Source organism: Pinus tabuliformis, chromosome 3_1 (assembly GCF_031772625.1).
Source record: "Pinus tabuliformis cultivar Carrire ecotype Pingquan chromosome 3_1, CPIR1, whole genome shotgun sequence".
Taxonomy (NCBI): Eukaryota; Viridiplantae; Streptophyta; class Pinopsida; order Pinales; family Pinaceae; genus Pinus; species Pinus tabuliformis.
In genome coordinates this window covers 46,338,011-46,362,962 of record NC_142301.1, presented here as the reverse complement: position 1 = coordinate 46,362,962, position 24,952 = coordinate 46,338,011, and the positions used below count along the sequence as shown (strand labels likewise).

The 24,952-nt window shown below is 41.0% G+C and overlaps 2 protein-coding genes across 2 annotated transcripts; both read right to left on the bottom strand.

Moving 5' to 3' along the window:
* Window positions 1-10,792: 10,792 nt before the first annotated feature.
* Window positions 10,793-11,674, bottom strand: LOC149185696 (uncharacterized). Its single transcript, XM_089409108.1, has one exon. It carries the CDS (start codon window positions 11,672-11,674, stop codon window positions 10,793-10,795), a length of 882 nt encoding a protein of 293 aa, XP_089265234.1.
* A 7,224-nt stretch (window positions 11,675-18,898) lies between these two features.
* LOC149185695 (uncharacterized) lies at window positions 18,899-19,783 on the bottom strand. The gene has a single exon (XM_089409107.1). It carries the CDS (start codon window positions 19,781-19,783, stop codon window positions 18,899-18,901), a length of 885 nt encoding a protein of 294 aa, XP_089265233.1.
* Window positions 19,784-24,952: the final 5,169 nt, after the last annotated feature.

The window sequence follows — 24,952 nt, the reverse complement described above, 5'->3', positions numbered from 1 at the left end:
TGGATTCTTCATTGCTACCAAAAATGATATCATCAACATACACAACAATTATTAGCAATTTATCAGTGTCCACCTTTGTATATAGATTTCTATCTACTGACCCCTTTGAAAAACCCTGTTGGTGGAGATATTTGTCAAGACGGTAATACCATGCCCTTGGAGCCTGTTTTAGACCATAGAGTGATTTTCTGAGTTTGCATACAATTTTTTCATCATTTCCAAGAATGAATCCTTCTGGTTGTTCAATATAGACTTCTTCTTCTAAGGCTCCATTAAGAAAGGCAGATTTTACATCCATTTGGTATACTTTGAATTTCTAAAAACTAGAAAGGGCAAGAAACATTCTTATGGCTTCAATTCTAGCAACAAGTGCAAAAATTTCTTCAAAATCTAACCTTCTTATTGAGCATATCCTTTACAAACAAGTCTGGCCTTGTTTCTAATAACTTCTCCATTTCCGTTCAACGTGTTTTTGAATATCCATTTAGTTCCTATGATATTCTTATCATAAGGTCTAGGAACTAATTCCCAAGTATTATTATTTTCAATTTGCTCAAGTTCTTCATTCATGGCCTTGACTCAACATTCATATTTGCATGCTCCATTTACATTTTGAGGTTCGGTGGAAGATAGTAATGCTAGATAGCTTGAGGAATTGACAATGGTTCTTCTTGTCTACAGACCTACCCCTTTTTCCCCTAAAATTTGAGTTTACGGATGATTTTTCTGAACATACCTGGACGGAGCCTTTTCTTCTAACATTATCTCTTCTTCTGGTGCTTCATTGCTTTCTTCTTTAGAATCAGTGTGATTTGATGTGGAAAATGTTCCTCATCTTCTTCATTATCATAACCTTCGGTTTTTACCTGTTTTGGATTTTTTCATGCTTCATCAACCACAACATCAATACTTTCAATAATTTTCCCAACTCTTTTATTATAACATTTATATCCTTTACTTCGGGAAGAGTAGCCAAAAATAATACCTTAATTTGATCTGGGTTCAAACTTACCAAGTTTTTCATCGGTCCTTTTGATGTAACATTTGCTTCCAAAAACTTTGAAGTATTTTACAGTGGGATTCTTACCATACCAAAGTTCATGTGGAGTTTGAGTGTTGTTTACCCAAACATTTTCTTGGTTGAGAATAGTGACAATTGTGAATGCAGCTTCACCCCAGAAGGTTGCAAGAGTTCCAAATTCATCTAGCATAGCACGAGCCACTTGTTGAATAGTTGTGTTCATCATTTCTACCACTCCATTTTGCTGAGGAGTCCTTGCGGTGGAGAACTGCCTTTTTATTCCATGTTGTTCACAAAAGTCAAAGAATTCATCCGAGGTAAATTGCCCTCCTCGATCAGATCTGAGGCATTTGATTTTGCAATCTGATTCATTTTCAACCAAAGCTTTGAAGGCTTTGAACTTTTCAAATGCTTCATCTTTATGCTTTAAAAGACCTATCCAACACATTCTGGAAAAATCATCAATGAATAATATAAAGTATTCTTCTCCACGAGGTGACTTTTTCCTTGATGGTCCACATAAATCAGTATGAACAAGTTCAAGATGCTTACTAGCTAACCCTTCCTTTTCGATGAAGTGATATTTGGTTTGCTTACCAAATTGACATGATTTTCATATAGCATTTTCAGGAATGTTGATATTTGGAAGATCATGAACAACCTCGAATCTGCATGTTTTTCTTATTTGAGAAAAGCTTAGATGCCCCAATCTTCTATGCCATAGCCAGTTTTAATCATTTTTGCTTAGATAACACTATTGTTGTCCTCCCTTGAGTATCTATAGGTTGTTTGGAGTTCTTGTACCTTTGATCACAATTTCTCCTATATCAAGCTCACAAACAACACATCCATTTGATCGAAACACTACTTCATTTCCTTGATCACACATTTTACTTACACTCAACAGGTTATGATTTAAGCCATCAACATACATAACATTCACAGCTTTAACTTTTTCTTTCAAAAAAATAGAGCCTTTACCTTTTATGACAGCAAGAGTGTCATTTCCAAATGAGACACTCTTTTCCTTTTCTAAGGCATTATATGAGTGTAGTTTTTCTTTGTCACCTGTCATGTGTTTTGAGCATCCATTGTCGATGTACCACTAGTTTTCTTGTCCTTTTGCATATGAGGCTATACCACATCTTTCTGTTCACGGTTATTTCTTTCTCCATATTTTTGGATTTAATGGAGTTTGCTCCTTTTGAGATATTTGCCGAAATTTACTCCTGCATTCATATTCTTCATGGCCAAATTTGTTACAGATTGAGCATTCTATTTCATTTTCAAGAAGAGAAAAGTTATTATAGGAACTTTTCTTGATCCCTGTCACATTCCTTTGATTTTTTGCTTCTCTAGTCATGATGGTTTTGTAAGCAATACATTGAGCAGATTTGTGTCAAAAATTATGACATGAGAAACAATGACCATTAAAGAAGTTCTTGCGATTATCGAATCTACTGACCTGGTGATTGTAGTTTATATTGATATTTGTCTTTGAAGAAAATTGAGTATGATTTACCTATGGTCGATTGTGGCTTCTGTTCATCCTTGAAGTAAATTGAGCCTGATTTACCTGGTGATATGCTTTATGCCTTTGTTGACAATTGTCAAACTATTCATTGCTCTTTGCTGCATCAAGATAGCTTTTAGTGCAGGTTGAAAACTTCTGTGATTGAGATGCTTCTTCAGTATATCCAAGACCTGTCTTTATCAGAGGAGAACACTGCACTTTGATAATTTCATTTAAGGTTTCTGATCCTTTAGCAAATCTAATATTGAGAGCTTTTGTTTTCTCAAGATCCTTTCTTAGACCCACAATTTCACATTCTAGTTTTTCATTGTGTTTTTCTCTTTTAGCAAGTTGGTATGTCAAGGTATCTATAATCATATTCTTTTCTTCTAAACAGATTTTGAGTTTAGAGATTTCTTCATAAAGGTCATCTTCATCTAAAGCATCCAAAAAGTCATCATCTTCATAAGCCATCAGAAGTCTATAGTCATTATTATTTTCATCTTCATCACTATTTGATAGACCATCGCTATCTTCATGAGTATAGTAGCTCTTTTTACTTACACTTTATTTTCTATTCCATTTTGCAGATTCCTTCCCTTTATCATATTTATCTTTATGAGGACATTTGGCAACATAATGACCGACTCTACCACATGCAAAACATTTGAAATGTAGTTTACCTCTGAATCTTTCGGAACCCCGCTGAAGCTTCTTGGCAAAGTTTACTTCCTCTTCTTCTTCTTAAATATGTCCCGATTCATTAAGTTCTTCTTTTCCTTTTGTTGAAGCTTTAAATGCGACTTCTCTCATATTTGATGGACCTCCTTTTATCATCTCAAAGGCAGTTAAGATTTCTTGAAGCTGTGTCATAGTAATAGTCTGTAGATCTTGCTTTTCTTCTATGGCAGATACTTTTGATTCAAATTTAGCAGATAAGGATCTTAAAAAAATTTCAACTAAGGTAACTTCCTTTATCTCTTGACCCAGATTCTTCATGCAATTAACAACCTCATCTATATGTAAGAAGTAACTAGCTATACTTTCATCATTGTGCATCTTGAGAGTTTCATATTGAATTCTGAGAGGTTGCAGTTTAGCACGTTTGACCTGAGAGTCTCCTTCGTAGCTTAGACTGATTTTGTCCCATATTTCTTTGGCTGATTTGAGTTGCGTAACTTTGACAAACTCTGATTGTGACAGACTTCCTAATAATGTATTGACATCCTTGGCATTGGTTTCATATTGCTTTTTACCTGCTGTATCTGTAGGAATTGCTGATGGAAATGTATAACCTCCTTCAACGATTTCCCAGACATCTGTTCCAAGAGATTGAATATAGGTTGTGGTTCTTACCTTCCAATAAACAAAGTTTCTCCCATCAAATATTGGCAGTATGATGGATCCCCCACTTTCTTGATTACTCGTGATGATGGATCTACCTTCAAGCGATCAAGCTTCTTCTGAAGGACCTGCTCTGATACCAATTGCTGGAAATAATACTGAGAGGGGGGGTGAATCAGTATTATTAGATCAATAATTTGATTTTCAGAACTGATTTGTATACGCTACTTCAGCTCAGTGAACTAGCATGTATACACAACTATACTTAATGAAACCAGTGTATATGTAGAGATCTTTTGATTTACCCAAATTTTCATGTAGTGAACTTTAATTAGTATATCAGGAATTCATTAGACAGTGCAATAAAATCAAAATAAAGCATCACACATAAGCAACACACATAAACACCAATATATAAGGTGGAAACCCAATGTGGGTGAAAACCACCTGCTGCAATCATCTCTGTCTTCTTTTAATAATAAGAAAATTATGTTTACAATTTTTGTACTGGTGCAGCCTTATACTAGTATGCAGGCTTCTACCTGCAGAAGGCTACAACCTTCTCTCATTCTCCAGCTCCTACTGGAAGGGAGCTACAACCCCCTAGCTCTTGTACTAGTTGATATGTTTACTAGTACGTACGTGCCAACCTACAGAAGGCTACAACCTTCTCCTTTCTTCCGGGGACCACGTTTCATAAATTTTCAGACTGGATCCATCAACAACATCATTGAATCATCAAATATATATGCATCAACCAATCTCCTATTGAACCAACCATAACCAAATAATTCAATCACTTTGACAACCCATCAATTTGATCTTTCAGAATACAGTAACCAGAACCCAAGCTAGAACCCAGAACACTGCAACAACAAACAACAGCAACTAAAACATAGATTATAAGGTATACGCTACTTTCATGTGCCGAACTTGCATGTATACACGCTTTCCTCAAATCCAACCAACATATACATCTGCATATATTAGTTCATAATTCTGTAGCTATAGCAGACTTAAGTTATACTCAGATCATATCATTTACAAAATAATATATGCATCAGTATTCAGATCTAGAATATTCATGAGAAAAAAAACATAATGATAGTTCATTTTACGCCTTAAGATCCTGATCCATCATTAGATCTTATCCTCCATCAACCGCTAAGGTTCCTCCTTGGTTTAGATCCAACAATGCACCATAACCCAATAACCTGCATACTAGATCTCACTCTTCATCAGATATTAAATGCTTGAGTGCCAATTGATAAATTGATGTGTTTCTCTTTGTATCAATAAATAAATTTCAAACAAAAGGATACAAAGAGAAACACATTTTTTAGCCAATTGATAAATTTCAAACAAAAGGGTTCAATGATGGAGCATATGGGCATTGGAGCATCCTTCTAGTTAGAGCTGGTAAACACGGTGTTGGAGCTGATAAATTTAGAAGTTGGAGCTTCCTATTGATGTAAATCATTGAAGACAAATATTAGGAAGTGTTCAGTGGTTTTTCTCTCAGAAGGGTTTCCACCTAAAAATATGTCGTCTATTGTCTTGATGTTTGTGCATTGTTGAATGGTGTTGTTTATTGTTCATGTGATGTGATGATAATTTATTATTAATGTGAATTTAATGTTCTGAAGATTAAAACTTAACTAATTGGAAGGAAATATTGGTTCACCGCCCTCTTAGTATTTCCAGTAGATTCACCCCTCTTAGTGTTTCCAACACTTTGTATATCAAATTGGTGGTGAACTTGCTTCTTTGGACTTCTAATTTATTTATTTAATTATTAAAGAAAACAAAAGAAAAAATACAATGCAATGTGATAAAGAATAATATTTAATCAAACTAGATAATATAATTTTACATTTAATAAAAGTGAAACGTTTTTAAAATAAAAAATGAAAAGTCGACCTTTTATTATTCTCTCTCATTTATAGGTAATCATAGTTACAATAACTGATTTTGATTTCTAAGAAAGTTAATCAATTGATGAACTAGGTGGTTTGTCCCTTTTTTTAGATGACACTCATTGGGGAAAATCCTTGAGTACTTCCTCTCATTTTGAGGACGGTACCTAGAGTAAACCCAAGAATCTCCAGGGCACAACACCAATCAACAAAAAGGCTTGAAGTCATTACAATAATATATTTATTGAGAGCTCAACATGTCACTTGTAGTAATCAAACTTATGTAGGGAGTATAACAATCATTTCTCCCAACCACTTGGGCTAAACCCAATTGACATGTGAGTTGTCCTTATCTAAATATTCAATAGCATTTTCCATTATTATTTTTTTATGAATATGACTAATTCTATTATCGTACAAAACAAAGATACAAAATAGAGTACATTGGGCAAGGCTAAGAAATTTTGCCTGTCAGCCCTTGCCTTGCCCTGCTATCAGTTCCAAAATTGAAAAGTTCAAAATTGGAGTTGTTTCTTGACCATTGCCGACACAATTACATAACATGTATTAACTGAACAGACACCAGGGCCTTGGACTGACCTGGACAAAGACAAACATACAGCTGGACAAAGACAATCGACACCTGAACAATTACAATTGACACCTGAACATTACAGCCGACACATTGACAGAGATAATGCCGCCACTTAGCCGAGTTATACAATGAAATCCCAACAAAAATAGCAGAGATTACCGGGGCGAGTTCAATCATCTTCAGTAGTCTGGGGCGCCTCTTCAATTCGGCACCTGAAACGGAGCGTGTCCTCGGAGTCAGAAAGCTGGATGACCTCGTCTGGGCTTCCCTCTTGGGCTGGCCTGCTCGGACCAGTAAGTGAATAACCAGCATGCGTAGAAGGGCCAGCGTCCGGGTCGAAATTGGTTGCTGGGCGCTCAAGATCCGACCCATGTTCACGTCCAGGTGCCAACCAACCCGTTCCAGCTCCAACCAGAGGGCACGCAATTGGAGATTCTTCTCTGCTGGAGCGCTACCCATCCGGCCGAGGCTCGGCCTCCATGTTTTGAGTGACGCCAGGCTCTATCATTATAGAAACAACCAAAGTGGAATTAAGTTGAGGGAAGGGGAGCCGATACCTGAGCATTGGGAGCTCCATCTGACCTTCTTCAGAATTTGGGCTTCTGCCATTATGCCCTCCCTCCTCCTCATTGCTGCCCTGAAATCTCTGAGGCAGCGACGTTACCTCAATGGAGGAAGAGGGTGAATTATAATCGTTCTGCTGCGGGAGGGCCCTGCCTCTAATTCCCCCTCTTCGGCTACCCATTCGCGGCCTTTCCCTCGGCATTACAGCACTCCTTCCTCTCTGGAAACCAACACAAGCACTCTAAGCTCCTACAGCTGCAAGAACCAACACCAGCGCCCTCAGCTCCACACCGTTGCAGGTGGTGTGCTTACCAGGCTCATAAACCGGCGGAATACCCCTCAGATTCTCACTCCCATTTCTATCTGAGCGGAGCAGGGTCTCACTGCAATGTGCGCACATATTCTTCTGCCGATCCAGCTTGCTCTGTTTTAAACTTTTCTCTGCATCGAAAACCATCTTTCTCCCTCGAACCGAGTAGACAGGCATTAATGCCGTCGGTCGTCTGCATTCAAGCGGGTTAATACCCTGCTGCTCGTGGTACCATCGGACACCGTAGGCATGCCACCTTCCCACGTGATGGCGCGTGTCATTACCATATCCCCTATGCACCCGCATCCGGGATGATGGAATCCTTCTTCGCCATAGAGATGCAGTCATTGTTGAGCTTATCATCTTCTGAGGTATCCAGTGGACCTGCAAAGTAAAGAATACACTGGGAAGCACCTTGGTTGGCTAATCTATCAGCCACCTTGTTCGCTGTTCTTCGTACGGGCTTGAACGTTAAACTTTGGGGAGTTTGTAGCTTTTCCTCCATAGATTCCAGCCTGCTTAATAGTCTCCAGCTTGTGGCGACCTTGACCGCGGGCGTACCTGCCTGGATTCTTTGGGCAGCACTGATAAGGATTAAGGAGTCTCCTTCTACTTCCAAAGGGAAGTAGTTATTCTGTTCTGCAAGGCATAAGCCCCTCCATAAGCCTTCTAATTCAGCTACATTATTAGTATCTTTGCCCAACGAGCCATAGAAAATCTGCATTATTTCCCCTGTGTGATTTCGAAAGAGCCCCGGATTACCTTTGGCTGCCCCATCGAAGTTTAACTTATAGGTGGCATAAGCTGGAGGGGACCAGCTGGAAGGAGAGGCGCTGCTGTTAGAGGATTGGGTGCCTTCTTTCTGTATCGCTGAGAGGTTTATGTTCCAAGCCTTCAGGATCCGGCATTCCAATGGGGAGTTTGGCATATCCGCATCTGTCCAGGATTTGAGGGCCAGAGTTTCTTGCAGCTGTTTGTTGAGGATTAACCATAAGGCTTCAATGGGCCGGGAAGAGTTGTTGAAAATTCTGTGGTTTCTTTCTTTCCAAAGAGTCCAGTATATGAATCCTGGTAAGAGTCTCCACAGAGAGTTGAGAAGCTGACTCTTGAAGGGGGAAGTAACCCAATTCCTTAAGTTCTCGGCTATGTCTTCTATTCTGGCTTCTGATCTCATGTTACAGCTCTCAACTTTCCTCCATATTTGCTCAGCTAGCGGGCAGGTTTCCATGAGATGTCCGATTGTCTCAGAGTGAATATTGTAATTCGGGCATCTTGATGGCCCCATGAATCCGCGCTTTACCAGGTTGTCCCAAGTGAGTATTCTTATTTTGCTGAGCAGCCATAAGAAAGTGGAGATTTTGGGCCAAATTCCTGGTTGCCAAATCTTTTCCCAGATTTGGTCCTTGTTGAGCTGGTTTCCAGTGTATCTGAGCTGGTGGGCTTCTTTAGTGGTAAATGTACCTTTATGCTTATGGCCCCATCTAAGGCGATCCTGTAGAGTGGAGTATCGAATTGTCCTGAATGATAATTCTTGCTCTATGTCCTCATAAGTTTCTCCTTGCCAATCATTTTGCCAGAGACTGGCCTTCTTCCAGTTTCTGTAGTCGGTGCTTGCAGAATGTTGCCAAAATTGATTGACTTGAGTGAGGTGTGCTTGCTGCATCTGCTCTTGCCAGAGAGGCTTGTGAAATACTGTGGCAAGCTTTTGGAGCTGCTGCCACGAGTCCTCCCAAAATCTTGTTGTAGTACCAGAGTGTATTTCCCAGAAACTATGCTCTTGAATGAATTTGCTGTGAGGTTTGGCTGCGTTCCATATAGGTGATCCTTGAGTAGTGGAGTTGATTCTAATTAGATCATTCCATTGACTGCCTGGTGCATATTTGGCTTGCCATAGTTTGGCCCATGGTGTGTTGGGCTTAGTGATCCAATTCCACCACATTCGAGGTCTCATATTATTGTTGCTCCGTAAAGGGTCTCGAAGTCCCAGGCCTCCATCAGCTTTGGGTTTGCAGACATCTTGCCAATTTACGAGCGCCCATTTTCTGTTCAGGCCAGAAGATCCCCAGAGGAAGTTACGTTGGAGATTGCGGATAGATTTAAGAACCCATTTAGGTGCGGCCAACAGTGAAAAGAGGTACAATGGCATGGCTTGAAGGACCGATTTGATCAGGACGAGCCTGCTGGCAATATTGAGAGCTCGGAAGGTCCAAAGGGAGAGTTTGGATTCAAGCTTATCTAAAAGAGTCTGCCAGGAGGAGTGTTTGATAGCTGCAGCAGCCAAGGGGGCCCCTAAGTAGGTCGACGAAAGCTTGGAAATAGTGAACTACAAAATTCGGGCTATGTTCCTTTGAGTGGAGAGGGGGGTATTAAAGAAATAGAGCTGAGATTTCGACGCATTGATGGAGGTACCTGAAGCTTTGGAAAATATAGAGAGCAGGGATTTGAAGACAGAGGCTTCTTGTGAGGATGGGTGGCCAAAGAGCATGGTGTCGTCAACAAATTGTTGGTGGGATTGGGGGGGAAGGCCATGAACAGAGATGCCTTTGAGCATTTGAGTGGAGACGGCTGCCTTTAGCAATCTACCTAGCCCTTCTGCCATAAGAACAAAGAGAAAAGGTGACAATGGGTCCCCTTGTCTTATGCCTCTGGAAGGCCGAAAAGGATGAGAAGGAGAACCATTTAACAGAACAGAAAAGCTTGGAGAGGAGATCAAATTGGTGACCCATCTTGTCCAATTATGACTGAAGCCAAAAGCTATAAGCACTTTTTGTATATAGTTCCAACTGAGCTTGTCAAATGCTTTGGATAAATCTAGTTTTAGAAGCATACCTGGCTTTTTTAGTATCTTGAGTGAATGAATCACCTCATTTGATAAGACGATACCATCCATGATCTGCCTCCCTTCAACATATCCTGTTTGTTCTGGTGAAATGAGTAAGGGTAGAAGTGGTTTGAGCCGATTTGCGATGACCTTAGAGATAAGCTTGTATATGACATTGCATAAAGCAATGGGTCTATAGCTTTCGGGCTTGCTCGGTTCAACACATTTGGGAACTAGTGCGATGAAGATAGTATTGAGGGCTGGAAGAATCCAATGCGTGCTTCTTGATTCTTCCACCAGCTCCTAGACCTCTTCTTTGATTAACTCCCAGAATTCATGGTAGAAATTGGTAGTAAAACCGTCTGGCCCCGGCGCTTTTCCGTCCTTGAGCTGGTTCATCGCTTCTTCAATTTCTTTTAGGGATGTGGGCTGAAGTAATTTGTTGTTGTGCTCATCAGTTATTATTCTTGGAATATGCTGTGTGATGGCTCTGATTTCTACGTCCCTGTTTCCTTCTGGCTCTTTAAGGATGTCTTGAAAGTAATGAGGTAATTCCTTTTCCATGTCTTCGTGGGCTTCGACTCGCTCTCCTTGTTGGTTGTTGATGAATGTGATGTTGTTATACATGCACCGTTGAAGAGCTGTTCTATGAAAAAAATTTGTATTCTTTTTGCCCTCTTTTAGCCAGCTGATTCGTGATTTCTGTCACTAGATTATTTCTTCTTGCTTTCTCCGTTCTTCTAATCGATGCCAGAGGATTTGCTCTTGTTGGGACTGTTCCTCCGTGCGGCCTTCTTTGATGATAACTTGCTGAAGTGCTTCCATTTGCTTTTCCAACCTTTGTCGATCCTCCTGAATGTTGCCAAATTGAGTTTTGTTCCAATTCTTGAGTACTTGCTTTAGGTTTTTCAACTTTTGCTGGAATTGAAACATTTTGGCTCCTTCTGGTGGCCTGTAGGACTTCCATGCCTCTTCTACTATCTGCCTGAACTTAGCGTTTGTGAGCCAAAATGCTTCAAAGCGGAAGGGCCTATTGCATCTTGTGCTGGGCCAAGACCATTGAAGCACGATGGGCCAGTGGTCCGAACCTCCGTGTGGCAAAATTGATGCATTGAAGTCTCCTCCTAGATGGATTGCATTATCTGAGAGGAGGAACCTGTCAAGCCGAGAGGAAATATGATTGGCACCACTGCGCTTGTTGGTCCATGTGAAAATCCCATTGGTGGTTGGAATGTCCATTAAGTGGTTGTCCTGTATAAAATCTCTGAGTCCTTTGCTATCATTTTCTAATCTTGTTCTTCCCCCTCTCTTCTCCTCCAGTGCCTGAATGATGTTGAAATCGCCTCCACTAATCCAGAGCGGGAACTGTCTGTGCTCATTTAAACTGGAGATCGTGTTTAACAAGTCTAATTTCTGCTGAATGCTTTGCGGAAAGTAAACATTGGAAAAGTGCCCGTGTATGTTTGTTCCAATGAGATGAAAGGAAGCTTGAATGAGGAAATGGGTGGCGTGGAAATCATAAAGATTGAGGATCTGTGGATTCCACAAAATTGCTAATCCACCCGAAGCCCCTGAAGCGTCTACCGACATTGAGCTGCTACCAGCCTAGATCTTGTTTCTTGCTTTGTCCATGGCAATTGTGCTACTTTTGGTTTCTTGAAGAAAAACTATAGAAGGTTTTTCTTGTTGTATCAAGTTCTTGATCATCCTAATTTTTGAGGGACTGTTGAGTCCTCTCATGTTCCAGGAGATAAGCTTCATTGTAAATGGGATGTAGGTTTGTAGTACTTGGTCAGCTTAGGGAATATCCCTGATTCCATAAGCAATTCCCCCACTGCAATGGTCCTCTGCAAGTCAGTTTTGCGCCCCCTCTTCTTGGTTTCTTTGAGATTTTTTTTTATATCCCATGGACTTCCTCCCTGTACGCCTAGATGTTTGTTGTGCTGTACCTTGGCTAGGACTCCTTCCAGCCGATCTATTTGCTAGGGAGGAATAGTATTGTATTCCTTTTGCTTGCAGGCTGTTTCAAGTTTTAAGATGTCTATTCCTTCGAGGATAATGTTCTCCGGATCTTGTTCCATGTTGCTAGGGGTATTTTGTTCATCTTCCTCTATGGTGTTCTGTAAGCTTAGCGCTAATGCTGCATCCATATCCATGTCGGAGGCCAGTTGCTTAGGATCTATTTTTGATTTCCCTTTGCCATCGGATGGATCACTAGGATCGGTAACCGCCTTTGGAGCATCTTCAGAAGGTGAGAGGGGAGAATGAACAGAGCTGGGTTTAACTGATGGCTTGTGAGTTTGGGGATTAAGGGATGAAGAAGTCTGAGAGTCTGAGTCCAAAGGCTCCCCACTGGGAGATTCTTGGTTGGCAAGAGGCGAAAACTTGTTCCGAGAGTCTAATCTAGTAGAGATTTCAGGGGCTGCCTGATTTTTCTTGGGATGCCGGCGGCGGTTGGGGATTATGGTGAAGCCTTCTGAGTCAGTCTGAGTTTCTGAGGTAAAGGCTTTGGATTGCTGATTAATAGGGCAGTCCCTGAACAGGTTCCCATGAGCATGGCACTTACGGCAACGAAAAGGGATGTGTTCATAATCAAGAGTTTGATCCCATTCGAAATCTTCGTGAAAGAGACTTATCGTGTCTGCCAGAGTCTTGGCAAGGTGCATCTTGACACAGATCCGTGCATAAGAAGTATATTTGCACTTCTTTGTTTCCTCAGCAACTTTGATGAAGGTTCCCAGTCTATTTCCAATGTCTGCAAGCGTTTCTTCCTTCCAATATTCCACCGGGAGCCCGTACATTCTGATCCATACTGGAGCTCAGCTGAAATCTTCTTTATCAGGGTTAAATCGTGGCTTCCATTCTGTGAGGTACAGTCTTGATGAGTTGAAGAAGTATGGGCCTCCCTCAAATACCTTGGTTTTGTCCTCCAGGTAGTTAAATATGGCCGTGAAGAAGCCTTTTGGACCCAGTTGCAGTGTAACTTGTCCCTTTGGTTTCCACTTTGATTCGATCCAGCCATTCAGGGCTCTTTCTGTCGGCCAAAAGCCCAAAAATTTGCCTATCAGTGCATGGTCCTGCATGTACTGTATTTCTCCATTGCTTCGGTGACTGGGCAGTTCTATCCTGATGCGCTCTGTCGACTTGGGAATGCATGTAGCCGAGGTCGCCTTTGGCTGTGACGAAGAGGCGTTTTGGCGCTTTTCAATTTCTGGATCTGTGGCTGCAGTCTAATCTGCAGGGATCTCCTTATGTTTCAAACAAAAGGGTTCAATGATGGAGCATATGGGCATTGGAGCATCCTTCTAGTTAGAGCTGGTAAACACGGTGTTGGAGCTGATAAATTTAGAAGTTGGAGCTTCCATTTGATGTAAATCATTGAAGACAAATATTAGGAAGTGTTCAGTGGTTTTTCTCTCAGAAGGGTTTCCACCTAAAAATATGTTGTCTATTGTCTTGATGTTTGTGCATTGTTGAATGGTGTTGTTTATTGTTCATGTGATGTGATGATAATTTATTATTAATGTGAATTTAATGTTCTGAAGATTAAAACTTAACTAATTGGAAGGAAATATTGGTTCACCGCCCTCTTAGTATTTCCAGTAGATTCACCCCTCCTAGTGTTTCCAACACTTTGTATATCAAATTGGTGGTGAACTTGCTTCTTTGGACTTCTAATTTATTTATTTAATTATTAAAGAAAACAAAAGAAAAAATACAATGCAATGTGATAAAGAATAATATTTAATCAAACTAGATAATATAATTTTACATTTAATAAAAGTGAAATGTTTTTAAAATAAAAAATGAAAACTCGACCTTTTATTATTCTCTCTCATTTATAGGTAATCATAGTTACAATAACTGATTTTGATTTCTAAGAAAGTTAATCAATTGATGAACTAGGTGGTTTGTCCCTTTTTTTAGATGACACTCATTGGGGAAAATCCTTGAGTACTTCCTCTCATTTTGAGGATGGTACCTAGAGTAAACCCAAGAATCTCCAGGGCACAACACCAATCAACAAAAAGGCTTGAAGTCATTACAATAATATATTTATTGAGAGCTCAACATGTCACTTGTAGTAATCAAACTTACGTAGGGAGTATAACAATCATTTCTCCCAACCACTTGGGCTAAACCCAATTGACATGTGAGTTGTCCTTATCTAAATATTCAATAGCATTTTCCATTATTATTTTTTTCTGAATATGACTAATTCTATTATCGTACAAAACAAAGATACAAAATAGAGTACATTGGGCAAGGCTAAGAAATTTTGCCTGTCAGCCCTTGCCTTGCCCTGCTATCAGTTCCAAAATTGAAAAGTTCAAAATTGGAGTTGTTTCTTGACCATTGCCGACACAATTACATAACATGTATTAACTGAACAGACACCAGGGCCTTGGACTGACCCGGACAAAGACAAACATACAGCTGGACAATGACAATCGACACCTGAACAATTACAATTGACACCTGAACATTACAGCCGACACATTGACAGAGATAATGCCGCCACATAGCCGAGTTATACAACGAAATCCCAACAAAAATAGCAGAGATTACCGGGGCGAGTTCAATCATCTTCAGTAGTCTGGGGCGCCTCTTCAATTCGGCACCAGAAACAGAGCGTGTCCTCGGAGTCAGAAAGCTGGATGACCGCGTCTGGGCTTCCCTCTTGGGCTGGCCTGCTCGGACCAGTAAGTGAATAACCAGCATGCGTAGAAGGGCCAGCGTCCGGTTCGAAATTGGTTATTGGGCGCTCAAGATCCGACCCATGTTCACGTCCAGGTGCCAACCAACCCGTTCCAGCTCCAACCAGAGGGCACGCAATTGGAGATTCTTCTCTACTAGAGCGCTGCCCATCCGGTCGAGGCTCGGCCTCCATGTTCTGAGTGACGCCAGGCTCTATCATTATAGAAACAACCAAAGTGGAATTAACTTGAGGGCAGGGGAGCCGATACCTGAGCATTGGGAGCTCCATCTGACCTTCTTCAGAATTTGGGCTTCTGCCATTATGCCCTCCCTCCTCCTCATTGCTGCCCTGAAATCTCTGAGGCAGCGACGTTACCTCAATGGAGGAAGAGGGTGAATTATAATCGTTCTGCTGCGGGAGGGCCCTGCCTCTAATTCCCCCTCTTCGACTACCCATTCGCAGCCTTTCCCTCGACATTACAACACTCCTTCCTCTCTGGAAACCAACACAAGCACTCTGAGCTCCTACAGCTGCAAGAACCAACACCAGCACCCTCAGCTCCACACCGTTGCAGGTGGTGTGCTTACCAGGCTCATAAACCGGCGGAATACCCCTCAGATTCTCACTCCCATTTCCGTCTGAGTGGAGCAGGGTTTCACTGCAATGTGCGCACATATTCTTCTGCCGATCCAGCTTGCTCTGTTTTAAACTTTTCTCTGCATCGGAAACCATCTTTCTCCCTCGATCCGAGTAGACAGGCATTAATGTCGTCGACCGTCTGCATTCAAGCGGGTTAATACCCTGCTGCTCATGGTACCATCGGACACCGTAGGCATGCCACCTGCCCACGTGATGGTGCGTGCCATTACCATATCCCCTATGCACCCGCATCCGGGATGATGGAATCCTTCTTCGCCATAGAGATGCAGTCATTGTTGAGCTTATCATCTTCTGAGGTATCCAATGGACCTGCAAAGTAAAGAATACACTGGGAAGCACCTTGGTTGGCTAATCTATCAGCCACCTTGTTCGTTGTTCTTCGTACGTGCTTGAACGTTAAACTTTGGGGAGTTTGTAGCTTTTCCTCCATAGATTCCAGCCTGCTTAATAGTCTCCAGCTTGTGGCGACCTTGACCGCGGGCGTACCTGCCTGGATTCTTTGGGCAGCACTGATAAGGATTAAGGAGTCTCCTTCTACTTCCAAAGGGAAGTAGTTATTCTGTTCTGCAAGGCATAAGCCCCTCCATAAGCCTTCTAATTCAGCTACATTATTAGTATCTTTACCCAACGAGCCATAGAAAATCTGCATTATTTCCCCTGTGTGATTTCGAAAGAGTCCTCCATAACCCGCGAGCCCCGGATTACCTTTGGCTGCCCCATCGAAGTTTAACTTATAGGTGGCATAAGCTGGAGGGGACCAGCTGGAAGGAGAGGCGCTGCTGTTAGAGGATTGGGTGCCTTCTTTCTGTATCGCTGAGAGGTTTATGTTCCAAGCCTTCAGGATCCGGCATTCCAATGGGGAGTTTGGCATATCCGCATCTGTCCAAGATTTGAGGGCCAGAGTTTCTTGCAGCTTTTTGTTGAGGATTAACCATAAGGCTTCAATGGGCCGGGAAGAGTTGTTGAAAATTCTATGGTTTCTTTCTTTCCAAAGAGTCCAGTATATGAATCCTGGTAAGCGTCTCCACAGAGAGTTGAGAAGCTGACTCTTGAAGGGGGAAGTAACCCAATTCCTTAAGTTCTCGGCTATGTCTTCTGTTCTGGCTTTGATCTCATGTTACAGCTCTCAACTTTCCTCCATATTTGCTCAGCTAGCGGGCAGGTTTCCATGAGATGTCCGATTGTCTCAGAGTGAATATTGCAATTCGGGCATCTTGATGGCCCCACGAATCCGCGCTTTACCAGGTTGTCCCAAGTGAGTATTCTTCTTTTGCTGAGCAGCCATAAGAAAGTGGAGATTTTGGGCCAAATTCCTGGTTGCCAAATCTTTTCCCAGATTTGGTCCTTGTTGAGCTGGTTTCCAGTGTATCTGAGCTGGTGGTAAATGTACCTTTATGCTTATGGCCCCATCTAAGGCGATCTTGTAGAGTGGAGTATCGAATTTTCCTGAATGATAATTCGTGCTCTATGTCCTCATAAGTTTCTCCTTGCCAATCATTTTGCCAGAGACTGGCCTTCTTCCAGTTTCTGTAGTCGGTGCTTGCAGAATGTTGCCAAAATTGATTGACTTGAGTGAGGTGTGCTTGCTGCATCTGCTCTTGCCAGAGAGGCTTGTGAAATACTGTGGCAAGCTTGGGGAGCTGCTGCCACGAGTCCTCCCAAAATCTTGTTGTAGTACCGGAGTGTATTTCCCAGAAACTATGCTCTTGAATGAATTTGCTGTGAGGTTTGGCTGCGTTCCATATAGGTGATCCTTGAGTAGTGGAGCTGATTCTGATTAGATCATTCCATTGACTGCATGGTGCATATTTGGCTTGCCATAGTTTGGCCCATGGTGCGTTGGGCTTAGTGATCCAATTCCACCACATTCGAGGTCTCATATTATTGTTGCTCTGTAAAGGGTCTCGAAGTCCCAGGCCTCCATCAGCTTTGGGTTTGCAGACATCTTGCCAATTTACGAGCGCCCATTTTCTGTTCAGGCCAGAAGATCCCCAGAGGAAGTTACGCTGGAGATTGCGGATAGATTTAAGAACCCATTTAGGTGCGGCCAACAGTGAAAAGAGGTACAATGGCATGGCTTGAAGGACCGATTTGATCAGGACGAGCCTGCTGGCAATATTGAGAGCTTGAAAGGTCCAAAGGGAGAGTTTGGATTCAAGCTTATCTAAAAGAGTCTACCAGGAGGAGTGTTTGATAGCTGCAGCAGCCAGGGGGGCCCCTAAGTAGGTCGACGGAAGCTTGGAAATAGTGAACTACAAAATTCGGGCTATGTTCCTTTGAGTGGAGAGGGGGGTATTAAAGAAATAGAGCTGAGATTTCGACGCATTGATGGAGGTACCTGAAGCTTTGGAAAATATAGAGAGCAGGGATTTGAAGACAGAGGCTTCTTGCGAGGATGGGTGGCCAAAGAGCATGGTGTCGTCAACAAATTGTTGGTGGGATTGGGGGGGAAGGCCATGAACAGAGATGCCTTTGAGCATTTGAGTGGAGACGGCTGCCTTTAGCAATCTACCTAGCCCTTCTGCCATAAGAACAAAGAGGAAAGGCGACAATGGGTCCCCTTGTCTTATGCCTCTGGAAGGCCGAAAAGGATGAGAAGGAGAACCATTTAACAGAACAGAAAAGCTTGGAGAGGAGATCAAATTGGTGACCCATCTTGTCCAATTATGACTGAAGCCAAAAGCTATAAGCACTTTTTGTATATAGTTCCAACTGAGCTTGTCAAATGCTTTGGATAAATCTAGTTTTAGAAGCATACCTGGCTTTTTTAGTATCTTGAGTGAATGAATCACCTCATTTGATAAGACGATACCATCCATGATCTACCTGCCTTCAACATATCCTATTTGTTCCGGTGAAATGAGTAAGGGTAGAAGTGGTTTGAGCCGATTTGCGATGACCTTAGAGATAAGCTTGTATATGACACTGCATAAAGCAATGGGTCTATAGCTTTCGGGCTTGCTCGGTTCAACACATTTGGGAACTAGTGCGATGAAGGTAGTATTGAGGGCTGGAAGAATCCAATGCGTGCTTCTTGATTCTTCCACCAGCTCCCAGACCTCTTCTTTGATTAACTCCCAGAATTCATGGTAGAAATTGGCAGTAAAACCGTCTGGCCCCGAGGCTTTTCCGTCCTTGAGCTAGTTCATCACTTCTTCAATTTCTTTTAGGGATGTGGGCTGAAGTAATTTGTTGTTGTGCTCATCAGTTATTATTCTGGGAATATGTTGTGTGATGGCTCTGATTTCTACGTCCCTGTTTCCTTCTGGCTCTTTAAGGATGTCTTGAAAGTAATGAGGTAATTCCTTTTCCATGTCTTCGTGGGCTTCGACTCGCTCTCCTTGTTGGTTGTTGATGAATGTGATGTTGTTATACATGCGCCGTTGAAGAGCTGTTCTATGAAAAAAATTTGTATTCTTTTCGCCCTCTTTTAGCCAGTTGATTCGTGATTTCTGTCACCAGAGTATTTCTTCTTGCTTTCTCCGTTCTTCTAATCGATGCCAGAGGATTTGCTCTTGTTGGGACTGTTCCTCCGTGCGGCCTTCTTTGATGATAACTTGCTGAAGTGCTTCCATTTGCTTTTCCAACCTTTGTCGATCCTCCTGAATGTTGCCAAATTGAGTTTTGTTCCAATTCTTGAGTACTTGCTTTAGGTTTTTCAACTTTTGCTGGAATTGAAACATTTTGGCTCCTTCTGGTGGCCTGTAGGACTTCCATGCCTCTTCTACTATCTGCTTGAACTTAGCGTTTGTGAGCCAAAATGCTTCAAAGCGGAAGGGCCTATTGCATCTTGTGCCGGGCCGGGACCATTGAAGCACGATGGGCCAGTGGTCCGAACCTCCGTGTGGCAAAATTGATGCATTGAAGTCTCCTCCTAGATGGATTGCATTGTCTGAGAGGAGGAACCTGTCAAGCCGAGAGGCAATATGATTGGCACCACTGCGCTTGTTGGTCCATGTGAAAATCCCATTGGTGGTTGGAATGTCCATTAAGTGGTTGTCCTGTATAAAATCTCTGAGTCCTTTGCTATCATTTTCTAATCTTGTTCTTCCCCCTGTCTTCTCCTCCAGTGCCTGAATGATGTTGAAATCGCCTCCACTAATCCAGAGCGGGAACTGTCTGTGCTCATTTAAACTGGAGATCGTGTTTAACAGGTCTAATTTCTGCTGAATGCTTTGTGGAAAGTAAACATTGGAAAGGTGCCCGTGTATGTTTGTTCCAATGAGATGAAAGGAATCTTGAATGAGGAAATGGGTGGCGTGGAAATCATAAAGATTGAGGATCTGTGGATTCCACAAAATGGTTAATCCACCCGAAGCCCCTGAAGCGTCTACCGACATTGAGCTGCTACCAGCCTAGATCTTGTTTCTTGCTTTGTCCATGGCAATTGTGCTACTTTTGGTTTCTTGAAGAAAAAATATAGAAGGTTTTTCTTGTTGTATCAAGTTCTTGATCATCCTAATTTTTGAGGGACTGTTGAGTCCTCTCACGTTCCAGGAGATAAGCTTCATTGTAAATGGGATGTAGGTTTGTAGTACTTGGTCAGCTTAGGGAATCTCCCTGATTCCATAAGCAATTCCCCCACTGCAATGGTCCTCTACAAGTCAGTTTTGCGCCCCCTCTTCTTGGTTTCTTTGAGATTTTTTTTTATATCCCATGGACTTCCTCCCTGTACGCCTAGATGTTTGTTGTGTTGTACCTTGGCTAGGACTCCTTCCAGCCGATCTATTTGCCAGGGAGGAATAGTATTGTATTCCTTTTGCTTGCAGGCTGTTTCAAGTTTTAAGATGTCGATTCCTTCGAGGATAATGTTCTCTGGATCTTGTTCCATGTTGCTAGGGGTATTTTGTTCATCTTCCTCTATGGTGTTCTGTAGGGTTAGCGCTAATGCTGCATCCATATCCATGTCGGAGGCCAGTTGCTTAGGATCTATTTTTGATTTCCCTTTGCCATCGGATGGATCACTAGGATCGGTAACCGCCTTTGGAGCATCTTCAGAAGGTGAGAGGGGAGAATGAACAGAGCTGGGTTTAACTGATGGCTTGTGAGTTTGGGGATTAAGGGATGAAGAAGGCTGAGAGTCAGAGTCCAAAGGCTCCCCACTGGGAGATTCTTGGTTGGCAAGAGGCGAAAACTTGTTCCGAGAGTCTAATCTAGTAGAGATTTCAGGGGCTGCCTGATTTTTCTTGGGATGCCGGCGGCGGTTGGGGATTATGGTGAAGCCTTCTGAGTCAGTCTGAGTTTCTGAGGTAAAGGCTTTGGATTGCTGATTAAGAGGGCAGTCCCTGAACAGGTGCCCATGAGCATGGCACTTACGGCAACGAAAAGGGATGTGTTCATAATCAAGAGTTTGATCCCATTCGAAATCTTCGTGAAAGAGACTTACCGTGTCTGCCAGAGTCTTGGCAAGGTGCATCTTGACACAGATCCGTGCATAAGAAGTATATTTGCGCTTCTTTGTTTCCTCAGCAACTTTGATGAAGCTTCCCAGTCCATTTCCAATGTCTGCAAGCATTTCTTCCTTCCAATATTCCACCGGGAGCCCATACATTCTGATCCATACTGGAGCCCAGCTGAAATCTTCTTTATCAGGGTTAAATCGTGGCTTCCATTCTGTGAGGTACAGTCCTGATGAGTTGAAGAAGTATGGGCCTCCCTCAAATACCTTGGTTTTTCCTCCAGGCAGTTAAATATGGCCGTGAAGAAGCCTTTTGGACCCAGTTGCAGTGTAACTTGTCCCTTTGGTTTCCACTTTGATTCGATCCAGCCATTCGGGGCTCTTTCTGTCGGCCAGAAGCCCAAAAATTTGCCTATCAGTGCATGGTCCTGCATGTACTGTATTCTCCATTGATTCGGTGACTGGGCAGTTCTATCCTGATGCGCTCTGTCGACTTGGGAATGCATGTAGCCGAGGTCGCCTTTGGCTGTGACGAAGAGGCGTTTTGGCGCTTTTCAATTTCTGGATCTGTGGCTGCAGTCTGATCTGCAGGGATCTCCTTATCACTGGACTTCTGTCCTTCTTGCTCTGTTTCATGATTTGTGTCAGGAGGAGTCAGCGGCGTACTGTGCGTTTTCTCACCGGCGGTAGAGGCATTCGAAGGAGGGGGGGCAGAGCCCGCCCCTCCTGTAGGCGTTGCCATGGAAAGACTTCAGTAAAGGACTGGCGGCTTAACGAGCTCTGTCAGGAACGAGCAGGTAGTAGGGTTCAGAAATGGCGGCAGGTACACAGGCATCCATAGGGTTGCAGATCTCAATAGCATTTTCCATTATTAACATAAGCTTTTACATAGTTTTATTTGAGGAAATATATGTTGATTAAGTGGGGCTTGCAAAAAAAATAAAAAAATTCTTAGAACACCTTTTTTAACCCTTTTATGTATTTCTCTATTTTGGAAAAAAAAAGGTTAAATGTGAGCTACCTTTGTAGTTTGATTTGTCAAAAGCGTCTTCATGTAGCTTTTATTCAAATATGAAATACTTTGAATATTGGTTCTTCTTTGCTGCAACATTTTCTCATTAGATTTTGTTGGGAAAAATATCCTTTGATGATTCAAAGGGTGGAAGTTTAAGTTCTTCTCTAAAATCTCCAACAAAATCACATATTATTAAACATGCTATTCACCCATAGTTCAAAAAGTCGAGGAAAGATTTCCACATGGAGGGATTTAATTCCTCTCTCGATTTGATAAATGTCGTGTTAAGAGGGGTCTAGGGTGGTTTGTTTTATTAGTTTACGACACACACTCAATTGATTTTTCCAAAGCAAGAAAAAATGTCAGCTAGATCATTTGGTGGCGGCCATCTCCTAATATCATAGAGATGCAAACACCTACACAATTAATTAATATTCTTTTCTTATCATTTTTATTTTTTTATAGAAATTAGTCATGGTGTATGCACAATGATGTCAACAATACCCATGAGACATATCTACCCAACACTAGGTTATAGAGTGCACCTCTCAATGCAACAATTATTATCAAGGAGGTCAACGTTCCCCTTGATTGTGTTACACCTTTTATTGATATGCTTCTTGCTGCTACATCTCTTAGTTGGGAATTTTGAACATTCACATGGTTACCCACTTTCTTTGTGATTCCTTTTTACTCTATTGGATGGTTTGAGGGCAATGGAGGTTCTTGTGAAAGCCATTAGTGGTCTTCCTTTGATATGATGGAAGGAAATGCTCCCCTTTCTAGAGTGAGATATTTTTTTTGTCCCACTTATTAAAACCTTGAGGCCTTTCATGGGTAATAACCTATGCATGAATATTCATTTAAAAATGAGTCTAGCCTCTAATGTTATTTTTTTCCCTTCCCGACCAAAAAGACCTCAGTGTTTTGGAAAACACCCTTCAAATTACTATGCTATTAAAAAACTTGCTATAACCTTTAGGAATATTGTTTTCTCTTCCTACCCTAAAGAAACTTTCATGTTTGAACAAACATTCTTAAAATCACTATATTTCTAATAAACTTTATATATGAAAGCCATATTTTCAAGAATTGATTTATTCATTTGAAAAAAGTATCTCAATATAGGAATTTTGTTCCACATTAATACTTTTGATTTGGATCTCAAGGGCTAAATCCAAAAGGCTTGAATGTTGAGAGAGGAGGAGAGAAAACATACAGATTTTCCATGAAATTGATCACAAGAACATTTATAAAAATGCAATAATTGAATACATAACAAAAATATGGAGAGAGAGAGAGAGAGAGAGAGAGAGAGAGAGAGAGAGAAAGAGAGAGAACCATTACATGCAATGAGGCCAATTTTGGGACCTGTACTTCTTGACTTTCACTCTTTTCCTATTATCTTCTTATAAGGTATCTTGTCGACAGAGTCAACTTTAATTAAGTTTTCCTCAATCAATTACATATTTATCAAGTTCACTTTTATGTAAAAATGACTTTATGACTTGTATATTTGAACTTACATTCTTTCTTTTGAAACCACAGTTTAAACTTTATTGTTCTCAAGTTTTGACCAAAAAAAATCAAATACATTAGTGATATATATATATATATATATATATATATATATATATATATATATATATATATATATATATATATATATATATATATATATATATATATATATATATATATATATATATATATGCGCACACATGCACTTTCACGATTCTTAAGTTTTATTGTGCATATATTCCCTATTAAGAGGTAAGACACCATTTGCCTTGTAAAGGATAAGTCTATTAAGAGGTGAGACACCATTTGATTTATAAAGGATAAGTCTAGAGTCAACTTTAATTAAGTTTTCCTCAATCAATTACATATTTATCAAGTTGACTTTTATGTAAAAATGACTTTATGACTTGTATATTTGAACTTACATTCTTTCTTTTGAAACCACGGTTTAAACTTTATTGTTCTCAAGTTTTGACAAAAAAAAATCAAATACATTAGTGATATATATATATCTGTGTGTGTGTGTGTGTGTGTGCGCGCACACATGCACTTTCACGATTCTTAAGTTTTATTGTGCATATATTCCCTATTAAGAGGTAAGACACCATTTGCCTTGTAAAGGATAAGTCTATTAAGAGGTGAGACACCATTTTATTTATAAAGGATAAGTCTAGACCCAACTTTACACAGTAACGTAGCAAAGTGTTTAAATCTTATTTGAAGCTATAACAATTTTATTTTATTTTTTTATTAGGTTATAAAGTTTGGGGAGAACCCAAGTACTTCTCCTTGAATCCATTATAACAATATACTTGTTATGAACTTAACATATCATTCACAATGATTAAAATTAATTAGGAAGATAACAGTCATTCCTCCTCAACACTTGAAATAAATTAAATAAATTAAAGTGACAATTTTTTATTTTTTTTTGTAAGCTAGTGTAGGATCTTCTCTATTATATTCAACCAATATTAATATGTACAATCATTTGGTGACCTCAACCCACCCCGGAGGGAAACTGGGTTTGTTGGTCACCATAAGTCTGTAAATGTCAACCCATATCATATGAACATAAACCATCAAGTCTATAACATATAACATACCCTATCAACAGACTACTCTGGATTCCTATAAGCAATTACAATTCAAAAACATTTCCAAAAAAATTGATTCTCATAGGCCTAATAGAAGGATCATTAGAAATCAGAACTGTAAGGTTCAGTCTACCATGGTTTCCGGCTTGATCTCCTCCTCGCTCTGCACAATAGTTATTTTTTTCAACAGAATTTGAATTTCCTCTAGCCTGTTGTCCTGCATCAGAAGAGTGAGTTGGAGGTTTTCCATATCCCTTTTTAGGATTGGGATTCCTTGAGCCATTTCAGTCATCTCCTCGGCAATATATTCCATAGCCTTTGCTAATAAACGTTTCGTCACCCAATAAACATGCAGAGCTTGTTTGTACAGGGATAAACGTCCCCTTGTGTTTCCTGGGTCCGGTAATAGAATGCCCCAATCCTCCATTTCCAGGTCTGAGGCCTCCTCCAGTACATTATTTTCCAACTCCTGGATAAT

Excerpts from the sequence above, each read along its gene's own strand:
- LOC149185696 (XM_089409108.1), bottom strand. The coding sequence starts at position 11,674 with ATGTCGGTAGACGCTTCAGGGGCTTCGGGTGGATTAGCAATTTTGTGG.
- LOC149185695 (XM_089409107.1), bottom strand. The coding sequence starts at position 19,783 with ATGTCGGTAGACGCTTCAGGGGCTTCGGGTGGATTAACCATTTTGTGG.